Raw genomic sequence first — 16,094 nt, 5'->3', positions numbered from 1 at the left:
GCAAAAAAGAGAGGAGGATTGGCAGATGTTAGCTCAGGGCCAATCTTCCTCACACACACACACACACACACACAAAAAAAAGCTGTAGCTCTGGCCAAATCAGTTAACCTGTCTCACTCAGTCTTCTGGTAAAATGAAGGTGTCTACCTCTTGGCTAGGTAAGGATTCAAAGGGACAATTAAGTTTCAGGGCTTAGACTCAGCCAGGAGCACAGTAAATGCTAAATAAATGGCAAAGGTGATTTTCTACCCTCCTCTGCCTGCTGTGAGCTTTTCAGGAGGGCTGAGCCCCTGGGAAGCAGGGCAGGAGAGCCTGGGGGGCAGGAAAGCGTGTGGGTACAGGAGAGAGAGGCTTCGCTCCCACTCTTCCCCGCCAGTTTTGGCAAGGACCACATTCCTCTACTTGGGGCCACCGCACTGCTGAGTGGTCTCGATCCCCTGGCCAGAATTCTTATAACTTCACTCCCACCACTCAGACCCAAGAGTAGTAACAGCTCCCAGCTGTAGCCCATCCCTAGGGGCCCCACCATGCATTGCTGGTTCCTTCAACCCCAATTGCATGTCCATAAAGGGTTCCTTCAATTAAACCCTTTGGAAGGTGCCAAATGTTTCCTGCCAGGACTCTGACTGATAAAAGTCAGGGTAAGGTTCTTGACTTGGGAGCAAGCTCCCTAACAGTCTCACCAAAAGACTGCCAGATGCTTACTCACCGAGAGCCGTGATGGAGATGGGGGTGCTGGCCCGGCGCTCCCCCACGATCTGCCACTCGCCATCCACGGCCCGCACCCATTCAGTCACATGGCATTCGTACTGGCCCTCGTCCTCCTTCCTGCTGTTGAAGACGCCCAGGCTGAATGAGTTGGGCTGCACCTGCTCCATCTGGACGCCCCCAAAGCTGCTGCGCTCCCAGTAGGAAGCGCCTGGCTGCATGGTGCCGTCCCGGTCTAGCCACATGATGTTGCTGCGGCGGTTCTGCCTGTCCACGAGCTGCCAGATGACAGAGAAGCGGCCCTGTGGCCTGCCTGCCGTGCGGATGCTGCAGGAGAAGTGCAGGTTCTCACCCTCAAGGATGACGCTGGCATTGCTGGCCACCTCCACGGAGATGCTGCTCTCTGGGAAAAGGAGAAAGTGCCATGCTGGGGCTTTCTGGTCTCCACTACGCCATCCCCACAGATGTACAAGGAGGATGGGTGCAAATGTCACCCTATTCAGGCACAGTGAACCTCGGAGGATAAAAGCAATCTGACACTTGCTGCTGCAAGTCCTGGCTGGTGCTGGGCATTGCTCCCCATGATTTTAGCTCTAATAACCTAGGAGGCCCTTTGCTGTGTGCAGAGGACTAGAATAATGAGGGTCTAAGACCTGAGACTGAATCAGAACCTAAGAAATAAAACACAGTGACATTTCGCTTAGAGCATAAAACAATTTATCGGGTAATCTGTTCAGTTAGGGTTCAGAGATCTTCAACTTGGATTTTCAGTAAGTTGAATAACTCAAAAATTCTACTTCACCTCCATCTTACCACCATTCGGCACTACAACAGTCAAATAAAAGCTGAACATCTATAACACGCCATGTGAGTCCTTCAGGGCAATATTAGGAAGTAGAAAAAAAAAAAAAAAGACAGAAGTATTTGGAAGATAACATGTGCTTGGGTGTGGATAACAATGGAACACAGACGGTCTAGTTTCAGTGTGTGGGCAGCGAGCTCTCATACTTTCACTAACACAGAGGACTACACCAAAGCCACTGGCTCGCCATCGTGCCTGTCCACAGTCAGCTCTGGGGTTCCACTGTTCTCAACCTTGAAACATCCTGCCAATCAAAGTTTAGGATAAGGATTCCACTCCCCTGGCTGACTCAGTGTAGCCTCTGCTACTCACTGAGCTACATGAACTCACTCACTCAAATTACTTAAACTCTACATGCCGCCTTCTGTAAGACAGAGAGAGTATTATTTATATTGCACAGTTTTTTTTAAAGTTTAAAAAGTAAAGGAGACAATATATATAAATCACCTAACACATAGCAGGTTTTCAAAAATTGATTAATTATCAATCACGATCATGATTAATTTTACTATTCCCAATAACTCTTGGTTTTTATAAACATCATGAATATTCTAATCTATCTTAATTATGCATATATTATTTTGTATAAGTATCTATATTGAGTATTAAAGTATTAAATACTTTATTAAGTAAGAGTATAAAGTATTAAAGAACACAAAGTACCATAACTAATTTGGCTCTAATTTTCTGGGCAACACCCACATGAAATGCATACAACAATTTTAAATCAATCAATTAAATCAAATCCAACATTAAGAGGCATACCCAACTACTGAGGGGAAATAACCATGCATTTGAATCAATCCATGAATTTCTCCCCTGTATTTTCCCCACAGGCAGACACAGGCAAAGATGAGCAGAGAGCCCCAGCGTGTAGCCCTTGTCGTGGTGCGTACACCTGCTACCCATTCTGGATGGGCTTGTTTCACATGAGAAAAGGGGTCTGGACAAGGTGGGGAATAGGAATTTTCCCAGTAGGGTGACCTCCCCCGAGCCACATCAAGATGCTTCATGGAGATGATGAGGTTCCTGACAAGCCACCATCCACAGCATGAGTGGCTAAGAACATGGATCTGGAGGCAAGCAGAGGGCTCGAGGCCCAGGTCTACTACTTCCTAACTCTGAGTCTTGGGCTTCTTACTTCACCTACCCAAGCTTCAACTTTTCATGTGCAAAATGGAGATACTAATGGTTCCTACTTCTTAGGGTCACGACACTGAGTATCAGATGAGGTAATTATTTTTCATCATCATCTTTAATAATAACAATATTGCTCTTTAGATTAAAGATTTATATCCCCACTGTTATCAATTCAAAGTAAGGGATTAAAAGGACAACTTCAGTATCAAGGCACAAAATCCCTTTGCTTGCCTTAAGCAGAAGAATGACTTGGAGGGCATCCCTCCCATCCCCTACTGTCACACCAGTGGACTCTTATACAAGCCCTGGCCTGTTTACTACCAGGGCTGCTGTTTGGTGTTCTGTGGCTCAAGCAAGCCTGGAAAACCTGCACAGTTAGAATGTGGAACTAGGTGAAGAAAAACCATTCTGGCAGCCCAGGCAAAGGCAAATACAGACACAGAGCTGTACTGCCCGCTAAGACTATTTACAAGTGTGCTCAGGCCTGAGAAAAGGCAGCTGACAATTTAAAACTCTGGATTAAGTGAAAACTAGGACAGAACTAATGAGAATCTGAGGACATGTTCACAAATGAAATTTCAAATTAGGAGGCTGATGATGTAGCACAGGCTAAGCGCAGAGCAGTGGATTCGGAGTTAGAAGCAAATATTTCTAATGCGATGCAAGCTCGACCACTAATGGAACCAGCTCAGCCCCTTCTCTCTATGGTGCTCTGGCTTCTTCATTGGTAGTATGGAGATAATATTGGCCTCTCTGGGGATCTGAGGGGTTGGGGCAGAGAAGGAGATGATATATGCAGAAGCACTTAGGGCTCTTGGGAGGAAAAGCGCCATTAAAATCTCAGGTAAAATCACCATCACCGACGTGATCATTGCTGTTCTTCAGTAGACTTACCCAAGTGGCCTTGGGGCAGGATCTGGTGGTGCTGGGGGACTTTAACTACCCAGTTATCTGCTGGAAAAGCAATATAGCAGGCCACAGATCATCAAACAAGTTCTTGGAAGGGGGTGGGGGAAATCGCTTAGTACATAAGACAGAGGAAATAAACAGTGTGGCTGCCCTTCACTGGATCCTTACAAAACAATGAGGAATTAGTTGCAGATTTAAAAGTAGAGAGTCCGTGGTTATGGCAAGCACAGACCAACAGGAAAATAGTAAAGAGAGTGGGCATTCAAGTCAACAATTTTAATTCTAGAAATATTCAGCAAGCACCTATCCTATGCAAAGCACCATGCTAGGCATTGCAGGGGGAAAAGTCTAAGAAACAAAAGAGGGTCAAGATAATTAGGTGTGTGTATGAAATTAAAAAAAAAAAAAAAGGATGAAAGAAAGTAATCCTGTTGGTGAGAAAAAAGAGTGGCAAGACCCATGTCTATTTTTGTCTTCACACTTGAAGAGAACTATATTAAAAATGTAAAAGTGTAAATAAAAATGTAAAGGGAATTATTACAAGGCTAAGAGAAAGAACAGTTTGAGCAGTTGAGAAAGGTTAAAGGTTAGTTTAAAAACTTCACCCTCTTGTTTAAAATCAGGGCATTACAAACTTTAATTCTCTTTTTACTAAAAACAGAACTATGAGAGAAAGGAGATATTAATGAGAACATCCTGAATCTATGGATGATTAACACAATATGAGCAAACACAGGTAGCCCCAGCCATGACCGTCACCCACCCAGACAACGGTAGCCAGCTTACGTGGAGGCCAGGAGCCCACCTAAGCAGCCTAGGCAATCGGCTAAGCTTTACAAGTCTATGCTCCGGAAGACGTGAGGGGTCCCACCTACTGACTTTCAAAAACACAATTTCAATAGGGAAGAGACAATTAGGGAAATGCCAACCTCTATACCCCAAAAACCCAGACAGCAAATCCTTCTCAGTAACGTGCTCGATGATTTAAAATCTGCCCATAAAAGACCAATTCTCTTAAGTGAGATTTCAAGATAGGCATCTACCCACTTCTTCTGGGACTTAATTCCCACACAAAAGCAAACAGCTGTCATGGATTCCTGGTTTTCCTCCAAGCTGAGCTGGCACTGCTGGCATTTACACAGAGCTGCTAGAGCTCAGGTCTGCGAGGCCCCTCTCCAGCCTGCAAACACAGTCCAGATGCTCTGCCTGCCTGAGGGGTTGCTAAGCTCTGACCGAACCCTTGAGTTCCACCTGCTCTCCCCTCCTCTGCCCTCTCCTCTGCCCTAGCTCTTCTTCTCTCCCTCGACTTCTCTTAAATGATGCTAGCTATTGAACCAGACCACTGGGAGGAGAAGAAGGAACCAGCACAGCTCTCCACTTACTGATGGGGAGGACGATGATGGGGATGTTCTTGGGACGCTTGCTCTCCTTGTCAATGAATTCTCCAGTGACTGTTTTCTCTCTCTCTGTCACACGACAGTTGTATTTCCCACTGTCTTCCTGGCGGAGGTGATAGATCTTCAGCACAAAGACACTGTCGCTCTCTTTGGCCACTTTAAGCTGGCCCTTGGCTTCCCGATGGGTGAATTCACTGTTGAGGACTGGCACAGCATTAGGCCCCATACTGGCAATAAGCGAGCTGTTGAAGGCCCAGGAGACAGCAAAGTAACGGTCAGGAATGTTCTGAGCCTCAAGGATGCATTTGAACTCCACCGGGTCACCCACTGTGTACAGCCGCTTCTCCGTTTCCAGCCGAACAGTGAACTCTTTGTCTGAGAAAACATAACACAGATGCGTTCTGGGTGAATGAGGGCCCCAGCAAACCAAACTGCATCGGCCAATTTCCAACACCCATGCTTCTTTACAATGCTAACTACAGGGCAGGTACCACCGCCCCTGTCTCAAGAGAAAAATCCAACTCACACCTGGGTATCTGAGGCCCAGAGAAACTCCTGAATATCAGAGAGAGAACTCCAAGGTGGCTAGACCCAGACTAGTCTAAGGGGCTTGTTATCCCAGTCAAGACCCATGGGGCTCTGTCTGCAGCTTACAACGCCCTAGATTAGACCCCTAGAGGGCAATGAGGAATATCACTCCTAATATCACTTACGTGGCAGATTGAAAGGGTCTAGCCTTGATCACTAGTCCCAGAACTCCATTTAAGCAACAGGATTACAAATATTTTCAGCAGACATGGTAGGACTTACCCCATTGAGGCTTGTGAGACAAAATTATACAGTGGCCTAGGTGCTAAACCCAGTCCTAATAAATACTAAAAACAAATATTGAAATACGTTCTCTACCCCCAAGTGAAATAAGACATAGGTAAGACAACCTCTAACAAAATTACATAGAAAAAGTGAAAATTACTGTCTTTTCACTAATCCACCACCTGTCAGATCAAATCTTAGAAAAATGGAGTGGGAAAGGACCCACTTCCACTAAAAGCCAGATGACCTCTGAAATGGGCAATGAACCCAAGCACCCTTCAAAGAGCTGGGTGTTCATGAGGCATCAGGGGGTGACCAAAGAAGGGCTCAGTGCCATGAACAGTGTCCCGCACACCATGTAATGGCACACAGTGACTGTCAACCCCATGAGACAGTGATCATATCTCACAAGCATCCACAGCAGAAGTAGGGGGTAAGACAAAGGAGTGAAGGGTTGGAGAAAACTTTTTGTCCTGGAAAAACGAACCACAGAGCCTTGGATAAGACAGGCTGTAGCCATAACCACTGCCCAAGGCCCTTTTCCTTCCAGTTCTAGCTCTATTCCTCTAAACAGAACATTGAGGGGAAGATCACATTACTGGGATGTTTGAATTCCTTGCAGATTCGATAGCTCCAACCTTGACTGCCTTCCCTACACTGGTGTTTCCAAGCCTTTTCCACCATCTTCAAGACCCTTCCCATTTTCATCCCCCTATCCCGTGCCTCTTCAAGCAGATGAGAATCCCATTTCCCTGAGAAAACACAGGAATCGCAAGTGCGCTGCTTCGACGTTACCCTTCTCCAGTTCAAGCTTGGCTTTGGAGCCACCTGTTCTTCAGGCTCTCCATCTCCTTCCCTCCCACAGGGGCCAGTGTCTTGTCCCAAACACACATTTTCTCCAGCAAATTAGCTCCTTCCTTTATTAGCCAAACTTCCTGACAGAGTGAACTATACTCAACCACGCCAGGGGCTCCCTTCCAATGGGATAGCTGCTGCCTCAGTTTCCCTTTCCCCAAAGACCAGTCCTAGGAGACATGGGTTGGCAGAAGCAGGTTTTACTCTGCCACCCTCTGCCTAGATAAACTCACCCACGTGGGACTGTGCCCACGCTGTCTGTCAGATGCTGGCTCTCTGATGAACCAAATTACAGTAATGCATACCTCAACATCAATGATAAAAAAGCACCCTTTCCACAGAAATGCCACTGAAGACATACACAAAGATGCCCTAGACCTCAGACCTTTCCATTTCCTCAGAGTTAGGCTGGATGCAAGTGCAGCTTTCTTCTTTTGGCAGCCAAAGACTTGCCTTATCTCGTGGGGATCCCCCGTGGCTTGGCAAAGCCTGGAGCTCCCAGGTTGAAGACACCTGATTTACAGCATACCACCCTCCTTTCTGCATAGCAATTTGCCCTTGGCTATACTCAGTCAATTAAACCTCTAGAAATTGATTTATGCTTTTTCCAATACCCCCTCACTCCTCAGCTCACTGCAATTTGGCTTCTGGCCCTACTTCCACACTTCACTGACCTAGCAAACGTCACCAATGATCCCCCAGCCCCCAGCACGACCAGAGGCTTTTCTCAAGCGGGTTTCCCCCTCTGGACCTGCTCTTCTCCCTCGGGCTCCATGACACCTTCCGTGCTGCTTCTCCTCTTGCATGTCTGACCACTCTGTTTCTCTCTCTCACTGGGACCTGCTCCTCTGACCACCTCTTACGACTGCTGTTACTACTGTTCTCCCAGCCCTTTCTTATTCTTACCCCGTGGGCTTTTCCTGGGCCCTCATCATTCCCAAGTTCAGCCTCTAATTGAGCTCCATGTCCAATGACACGCTTGGTGTTTCACATACTGAGCGTCTCTATAAGACTCTGCTTGCAGGATGGACTCCTTGACTAAAATTTACAAAAACAAAACCAAAGACAACCAGTGCTGCCACTAATGGGGAAGCAGAGACTTTCAAGCAGGACTCTGCACATCTTCATTACCTTCCGTTCCCCCTCCCTCCCCGCCACAGTTCAAGGACTCACCCAGAGCCCCAGCCTCAGGACTCCCATAGTTGGAGTCCTCCTTCCACGGTGCTCTCCATCCTTTTGTCTCCAGCACCCACTGTCTGCTTTCCAGGCCACTGCCACTGACCGAGCCCTGGCCTTATTAGCTTTTTCCTACCCGGTCTCTTGACTCCAGACCAAAACTGTTCAATCAACCTCTAGGTGGCCTCCATCATTTTTTTCCTTCTAAAACCTAGACCTGATTGTGTCACTCCCTGCTTATAAATCTCTATTCCCCTGCCTCCCCAATGTCTGCAGCAGTAGTTTCCAAACTTTACTTGGAGGGGGGCAGAGGAGGAGGTACTTCTTTCTTCATATAAAATCTTTTTCTGCCCAATATAGAAAACGTTTAATTGAAGCAAGGGGAGAACACTGTAGCCCTCACGTGCCTTCCTCCAGCATCCTGTGGCATGCACGCATGTGCTTGAACACGCACACCCACCCACCCACCCACACGTGCAACTCCCAGGCTCCTCTATGGGGCTCCTAAGATTCCAAGAAGAACAGCTTGAAAACTCTTGGTCTACGGAGCTCAGGCCAAGCTCCACATCACAGCATTTCCCTTCTCATGTCATCACTCATATCTGGAACCCAGTATCTACTCATACTTGACTTTTCTCTCCTTTCCAAATATGTCAAACAATTTTGTCCCTTCATGCTTCTTCTCCTGATGTCTCCTCAAGTTTCAAGACTCGGCTCAAGTTACCAAATTTGTTGGTTTTCCTGGATGCGCCTTAACTATCCCAGCCAGGAAAACCTATTGTTGCAAGAACACTTTATACCTACTGTGTTCCCAGAGCATTCTATACACAACAGTATCACAGCACTTAGCCACTGGCTTTCACATCTGCAAGTTCCCTGAGTGCAGGAGCAAGGGTTATTCATCTTTGAATCCCCAGTGCCTCTCGCCACACCTTCAATGCTGTAGAGACTCACTGAATGTTTACGGAAATGAACTAAGAGAAGGGCAAGTTGGGGCTGCAGCCACTGAACCTAACAGCACAGGGATGCAGAGTGAAGTCATCAACTTTTTTTTATCTTGTTTTCCCTTTGCTGGCTCAGTCTGGATACATTTGCTGGCCAAATTCAAAAAGTCCTAATTCCAAATTGTTAAGATTAAAATAAAGAAGATTAATGGATGCAACCTAATTTAACAGCATTAAGACTCAAAATTTGGTCCAGACTTTTGAAGCTGATCTTAAAACCATCCAGGAAGGAGAAGGATAAATATGAAATAAAGCGCCTGCCATAGATTTCTTAGTACTGGAAGATCCAGACGCTGCTAAATGCTCTGGGTCTTACAGAGCAGATAAAGTGCTTCCTGTGTCCAGGAGCCCAACCCTTCCCGTAAAAGCCCTCACATCCATTAGACGTCCAGAGCAACACATCTGCCCTATTACCTCTAGAGCTGTGCCTGAAAAGACGTACACAGTGGAAGAATCGTCTGGGAAGTGGACTGGAAATCCAGCTTCCCAGGTCCCACCCCAGGAGCTTGATTCAGGAATCCATATTGTTCAGGCCCAAGACTCCGTACTGGTAGGTAAGTATGAAACACTGCTCTAGGATGACAGAAGAACAAGTGCAGGAAGAACTATGCAAAGACCAAGACCACTGACTGCAGCATATGACACAGGGAGGCAAAGAGACAGGCCCTGAAGAAGGGACCCCACCTGTAGCTCAGACTCCCCAGCTCATCTCCCATGAACCTCACCTCTACTCACCAGGACAACTGTAGCCCCTCACCAGACGTAAGCAGCAACACAAGGAAAGACTCTTGGGCCACTTACTGCACCTCAGCGATGGCAACAATGACCACCTCTGACAAAGCGAGGGGACTGAAGGCCCATGGAGAGCCTGCCCTAGCCCAGCCAAGGCAGCCAACCACAGCTCTCAGCTCTGATCTGGAGCATGACTGGACTTGGGGGCCTGGAAAGTGCAGTCTGAGACTGTGGGAGAATAATACAAGGAGTCAGGGAGCATCCCAGCTCATGGTGCTGCCATCGTCTTGCCCCAGCTATAAACGCGTCACTCAGCCTCCTCAGGGAACCCCCTTTCCAGGTCCTTCACTTGACAAAGCATTTACAGTGGAACCTGGCGCTCTCTGGGCTGGCCTCAACAACATGCCCTGTGACCTCCTGGGGCCCCACTCGGCATCTTCCCCATCATCCACTTACCTCGAAGAACTTCTGAGGGGCTCTGAAGTGATATGCGACAAAGCACTTTGGAAATTATAAAACACCATCAAATAAATATTATTAAAATAAAAAATAATAATTTAAGCCAAAATTTCTCTAGTTCATAATTTTATACCTACGATGGAAGGCTCATAATCTCAAACTTCTTCTACAAATGAAACGGCATTGGTACCTGAAGCAGGCAATGTCATCAAAGGGGGCAGCCACTGTGGCTAATGGGAACCCAGGCATAAGATACAATGGTTTATATGAAATCTCCCAATTTTTAAAATGAATTTGTAATTCAAGAAAATGTAAAACTCTGTGTAGGTCAAAGAAACCAGGTCTATAAGGAGGATTCAGTCTTTGCGGCTCCTCTCTGTGACTTGCTAGGAGGTCAGGTCTTAGGATACCTGGATCTGATACATCCTTCAGCTTCCTCTGGTTCCCAGGCAGGCCCATCTTTAACTTCTCATGAAAACCTAGGTGCTTTTTAGAGGTCACTGAAGAAGGAGTCTGCACACTGCCCCCGTGTCTGACAACCCTCACCACCAGGTAGAGAAGGGGGACAAGAGAGACTGACCAGTGGGCTGGATGTTGACCACGGTTCCCTCGGAACGCTTTCGGGTCATGGCATACCACGAGCCATCTGGATCCTGGATCCACTCGGCGGCCTCACAGTAGAACTCGCCCTGGTCAGAAGGCTGCAGGTGGAAGACGGTGAGGCGAAAGGTGGTGCTCCCCACCTTGTCCAGCCGCACCTCCCCCAGGCTCTGCCTCTGGGCGTATTCGCTGCTGGAGTGAAGCACGAAGTCTCGGCTCAGGGAGATGACCTCCACCGGCTCCTCGCCACCTCTCTGCCGGAGCCAGGCCACAGAAAGGTGGCTGTGCTGGAACGTCTCCGTAGCCACCTCACACGTCAGCTCCAGAGGGTCCTGCTCCACCTTGTGCAGAGTCTGGGGTATGGCGGTGGTCTGCAGAGAATCTGGGATCACTGCAACACAGAAACGGCCCGAGTGCACAGTCACAAAGCACAGAATCCTACACTCACGGGGCTAACCTCCCACCCCACACAGCCTTCCACAATAGCTGCACAGCCACGGGTGACCCCAGAGGGCACAGAAACAGAAGGAGGTTTCTGTTTGGCTTTGGATTGCAATTTTTTGGCACTTACACTGACCTGTTTGGTATTTTAATAACACTCAGCTAAAAGGTGAGTTGTATTTTGTACAAATGAACTCCCTGAAAATACCATGGAAAAAGAATTTTCTTTTAGGTCAAAGAAGATTTTGCTCTTCATTTTGGTATTGCTTCAAGATATTTTAACTTGGCTTCTGACTGATCTTCAAAAGAAAATAGTTCCTGGAACTGGGAGCTTGACATTTCTCTACAGCTTCCTCATTTCCTCCCTTCTAGCCACCCCACCTTCTGCATTCCCCCAACTGACTTCAGCAAGGAATCTAGGAAGGCTGTTTTTTAAAAAAAAGTTTTTGGTAGAGAAAAGCAGCACAATCCTCAATTTTTTAATAGGCTTAATTTAAATATAATTCATGTGTCAAAGTGGTCCATGCTGGAAGAAAGCCACAGTACAGGGATGATTCAGGCAAGTGAAGAGATTTCTCCTGTGGCCCCTTGGTCAGAATTTTATTCTGGAGACAAACACCACCTGCTCTCTGACTATTGAGGACCCCCAATCACAACTAGTGTGTGTTTTCTCCCTGCCCATCTCTGGATTGGGTCTTCAGGCCCCCTGCTGGATGCGGAATTGTCAGAGAGGGAAAAGTAACCAAAGGAAGCTGGAGGAGGAGGGAGTGGGGAGATGCCGTGTGGATGGCATTGGGCCACAATGTTTGCCAGGGTGAAGGGTCAACAAGCCCAGTTTTTATTATCACAATTAAGCCTGGAAAGTATGACTTGGGCAGAGAAACAGAACACCCTTGATATTGCTGACCCTTCACTTTGACAAACACTGTGGCCCAGCACCGTTCACATTGCAATCTCCCCACTCCCTCTACCTCGAGCTCCCTCTATTGTTCAGAGAGCACCAGGGCCAAGGGAGACAGCTCGTGCACAATTCTTTACTCACGGAGCCAAAGAACCTACAGATGCACACCAGGGCTGAGCAAGGACCCGCAGCTGCGTTTACTTCCTGATTCAGCAGCCCCAGGTGTCTCGGAGCCCTCCAAGGCCCGTCATTTCCGAGAGGTTTCCGCCTCTTCCAGCTGACATCACATGCTTCATCTTCCACGTCATTTCTTTAGATTATCAACCACAAGCACCCTTGCATTACATTTTCACATCCCCTTTCACCAGCTAGGGAGTCAGTTAAACTTCTCAGAATTCTTAATATCTGTATTAGATCTTTCTTAAGTCTATCTGCATTAGATCTTTCTTAAGTTTCAGCCTCAATCTTCTATTATTTACAAGGGAACACACAAACTTTGTCCACTTGTGCTACCTGTTGACCTCTAAAATATTTGGGGAGCTTTGTTGTATTGTTTTTTTTAAGTCAAATAAAGTTGTACTACTAAAAAAGTGACTCAGTGTTATGGACTGAATGTTTATGTCCCCCCCAAATTCATAAGTTGAAACCTAATCCCCAGTGTGATGGTATGTGGAGATGAGGCCTTTGGGAGGTGATTAGGTCATGAGGGTGGAGCCCTCATGAATGGGATTAGTGCCCCTATAAAGGGACCTCAGAGAGCTTTCTCGTTCCCTCTCCCACGTGAGGATACAAGAAGGCAGCAGTCTGCTACCCAGAAGGGGGCTCTCACTGAACCGACCACGCTGGCACCCTGATCTCAAACTTCCAGCCTCCAGAACTGTGAGAAATAAATGCTTTTCGTTTAAGCCCCCAGGCTATGGTAATTTGTTAGAGCACCCTGAACAGACTACGACACCCAGGCAGGGCACTGGCCATGTGAAAACAGTATCTCCTTACCCACTAGGTTCATCTTGGCACTGTAACTTCCAAAGTACCGATCTTCGGTGTTGGGCGTGTGGCATTCATACTCCCCGGCGTCCCGGGCCTGGAGATCAGTGATGTGCAATAAGGCCGAGTTCCCCTGGACTCTCTCCACATAGATCTTCCCACTACGGACGCGCTGGGTGTAGATGGCATAAGGGAAGGAAGAGTCCATGGTGCTGACGATCTGGACCTCGCGCTCTGGGGCGGAGGGCAGGTAAATGGACCACTGGAAATTCTGCTCGGAAGGTTCCTGGTAGCCACTCACGTTGCACCAGATGGTGATGTGGGAGCCCTCCGTGCGGTACAAGGGTCCTTCCTGGACGGCGACCTGCCGCTGTGCTGACGCCACACCTATGGGGGAGAAACACAACATGCTCGCTTACTTCTCAGATCAAAATGCAAAGTAGATAGCAATCTTCAAAGGATTTGTTATTTGTGGGACATGATAATAATACAAATAGCTTATTGGCCCTTTCTGAGGCACTCTGTGATTTATAAATATTAATTAAAACGCTCTGTGGTAAAGCACTGTCCCTAATTTGCATATATGGGAATTTGATCGTGCAAGGACACGGTTCTGTTACTTATTCAACGGCTGACCCTTGGGAATTTCATTTAGTCTCTGTTTGTCATTTATGTGGCAGTTTTATATCTATTTATTAATGCTGTTTATAAAGTTTTTAATAAAATGAGCAGGAAAAGCTGAATCCTTGGCACAAATTCAGATGAAAACAAATAAAAGCAGCCAGTTTGCAATCTGGCTGAAATTAAACACTCCTTTCTTGATTAGAGGTTGGTAGGAGAGAGTCCTGGGGCCCTTTCTTTGGTGCTGCACCCTTTATTTTCCAATGTAGCTACTCCCAGGACACCATGCAGAGGCGCATTCCTTACTTCCTCTTCCCTCCATAAATGGAGGTACAGCAGAGCCCCTGCAGGCTGCAGCTATAAGCTGAGAACACACAAACATGAACGTGAAGGGCTGAAGCAGATCCCTGCTGCCCAGATGCCCACACGCTGATAGTTGGGGGGAAACCGACAGTGCAGACCGGTAACAAGGAAGTCAGGCTGCCCTTGAGATCACAGCTCTGCTTGGCCCTCCGGCCCCTGCCTTCTGGCTGGGATATGCTTCCCCAGGGTCACCTCTGCCTGACTTCTCCACGTTCTTCTTAACATGGTCTCCCCTTGCAGACTTTCAGGGGGTGGGGAAATATGGTGGGTTTAATTTCTCATTCCATGCCACCACAACACTGCTTGTGCGTGAGCCACTGAGAAGGTGCGACGGGGCACGCCACTTTGCCCTTCCCCTTGGCTGCTGTTGCCCTTCTCCTTGGCTGCTGCAGCCGGGCACAGCAGTGTGGCAGAAAGACAAGGAGTTCTAGCCACAGCTTTTCCAGGAAGTGGAAATGTCTATGTCATCTTGGACAAGTTGCTTTTCCTCTCTGGAGCTTGATCTCTTCATCTATAAATAAGAAGGCTTGGAGTGAACTAGCACATGTGCCAGTGCTGGCTTTGTCACTTATTAGCTGCGACCTTGGATAAGTTACGTAACCTCTCCGAGCCTCAGTTTCCTCATCTGTTAGATGGGGATAATAATGTGTGCCTCATAGAATTGCTGAAGAAGATAACGTCTATAAAGCCCCTAGCACAGGGCTTAGTCCACAATTAGTCCTCAATTAAAAGCTGCTAGCTAAGACCCCTTCTGGCTGGAACATTGTGTAGCTCTGGATCCACAGTGGACCGGGTTTGGCCAGTGATTGCTCAAGGACATTCCATCATCTCTGGGCCACCCACAGCTGCAGCCCACTCGCACTCCCATGAAAGCCTCCCTTCTCCCCTTCCAAAAGAGAGTTGCAGCTGCCCCGGTGCAAACCTATCTGAAGTGGCTCCAGCTGGTGAACAGCCGGGACAGCTCAAGTACTAGTGGGACGCAGCTCTAAGCCCAGCCTGGGGGGTGTCTGTGCCTCAAAACAAGCTGATCTAATCTGCAAAATGGCAGACTTTAAAACAGACCCTACAAGGAAAGGCCTGTGGCTTATAAACTTCTATACATGCAGAACCTTTTCTGCCAAACAAAATCTTACAAGGAACCCCATCTTGCCTTCAGCAGCAGAAGCAGGAAAACTGAAAAGGGGGGTAGGGGAGGAGGGGGCAAATAACAGATCAAAGTAGTATGTGAATTTACGTGATACAGTCTGGTTGACAGCGTTCATTACTATACTGAAAGTCATCAAGAAGACAGCTCATTAGTTATTTTCAGTGCATTAAAATTTGCTGTATAACATTTTGACTGTGTACTCTTTACGACAATTTAAAAAATACATATAGTGACATTTGAATCAAATGTTTGCAGTACTCCAGAAATGCAGAACTTTGAAAACAATTTAACTATATTCATCGCATTTAGGTCTCTCTCCCTGAACTTCAACGTTCTATAAGAGAAGAGCCACAACTGTTCCCCACCTGCTGCAAAGAAGGCTGGAGGCAGGTCAGGACGAGCCAGAATCTTCCTTGAAGGCACTACTTCTCAACCTTGGACTCGCACTGGAATCACCTGGGGAGCTTTAAAAAATAACAGGGCCTGGACCCCATCTGATGTAACTAGTCTGGGGTGCAGCCTGGGCATTGGTATCTAGACAATTCTAGACCCACGCATAGCAGGGTCAAGAATTGCCGGTGTCCCTACCTACATAGTGCCAGCCAGGCGCCCAAATTAAAGAACATATCCTAATGTAAGGCTCTCAGTAACTTTAAGGACCCCACTTCTGCAAAGACTCTAGATGGATTTGGGTCAAGTAAATTTCATTCCCCTCTCGTGAATGGGCAGAAGAAAGCAGTGGTGGCCCATCAGATACTGGCTATTGTGCTGCAATAATGACCTTACCCAGAGTGCATTCTATTTACAGACCTCACAAAAGCACTTGCTCATACACATTACCCCCGTGAAAGGTAAACAGTGTTAAGTGGCCTGAATGAGCCAGGGCATCAGGGTCAAAATACCTTGTTTAAGCCAGAAGCAGGTTATAAACAGCACTGACAAATAAATAAATACTGGACTGTACTTTACCCATACACAT

General features: G+C 47.3%; 1 protein-coding gene across 6 annotated transcripts in view; it reads right to left on the bottom strand.

The window, feature by feature from the left end:
* The window catches only part of IGSF3 (immunoglobulin superfamily member 3), a 94,023-nt gene that overhangs the window by 28,025 nt on the left and 49,904 nt on the right, over positions 1-16,094 (bottom strand). For 3 of the 6 annotated variants that reach the window (XM_087444881.1, XM_004420614.3, XM_087444871.1), the window contains 5 exons: positions 12,994-13,371; positions 10,636-11,046; positions 5,002-5,391; positions 3,605-3,664; positions 710-1,111 (listed from right to left, as the gene is read on the bottom strand). In XM_087444881.1, coding sequence (XP_087301007.1) covers positions 710-1,111; positions 3,605-3,664; positions 5,002-5,391; positions 10,636-11,046; positions 12,994-13,192 — 1,462 coding nt within the window. In that variant the 5' untranslated portion in view covers positions 13,193-13,371. Of the gene's footprint in view, positions 1-709; positions 1,112-3,604; positions 3,665-5,001; positions 5,392-10,635; positions 11,047-12,993; positions 13,409-16,094 lie in introns of those variants that run through there. The other 3 variants (XM_014779981.2, XM_014779983.2, XM_087444878.1) reach the window with 3 other exon arrangements.

Source organism: Ceratotherium simum, chromosome 2 (genome assembly GCF_057802395.1).
Source record: "Ceratotherium simum simum isolate JZ-2026a chromosome 2, ASM5780239v1, whole genome shotgun sequence".
In the NCBI taxonomy this organism is placed as follows: domain Eukaryota; kingdom Metazoa; phylum Chordata; class Mammalia; order Perissodactyla; family Rhinocerotidae; genus Ceratotherium; species Ceratotherium simum.
The sequence above is the reverse complement of the archived record's forward strand: the minus strand, read 5'-3'. Positions and strand labels throughout refer to the sequence as shown.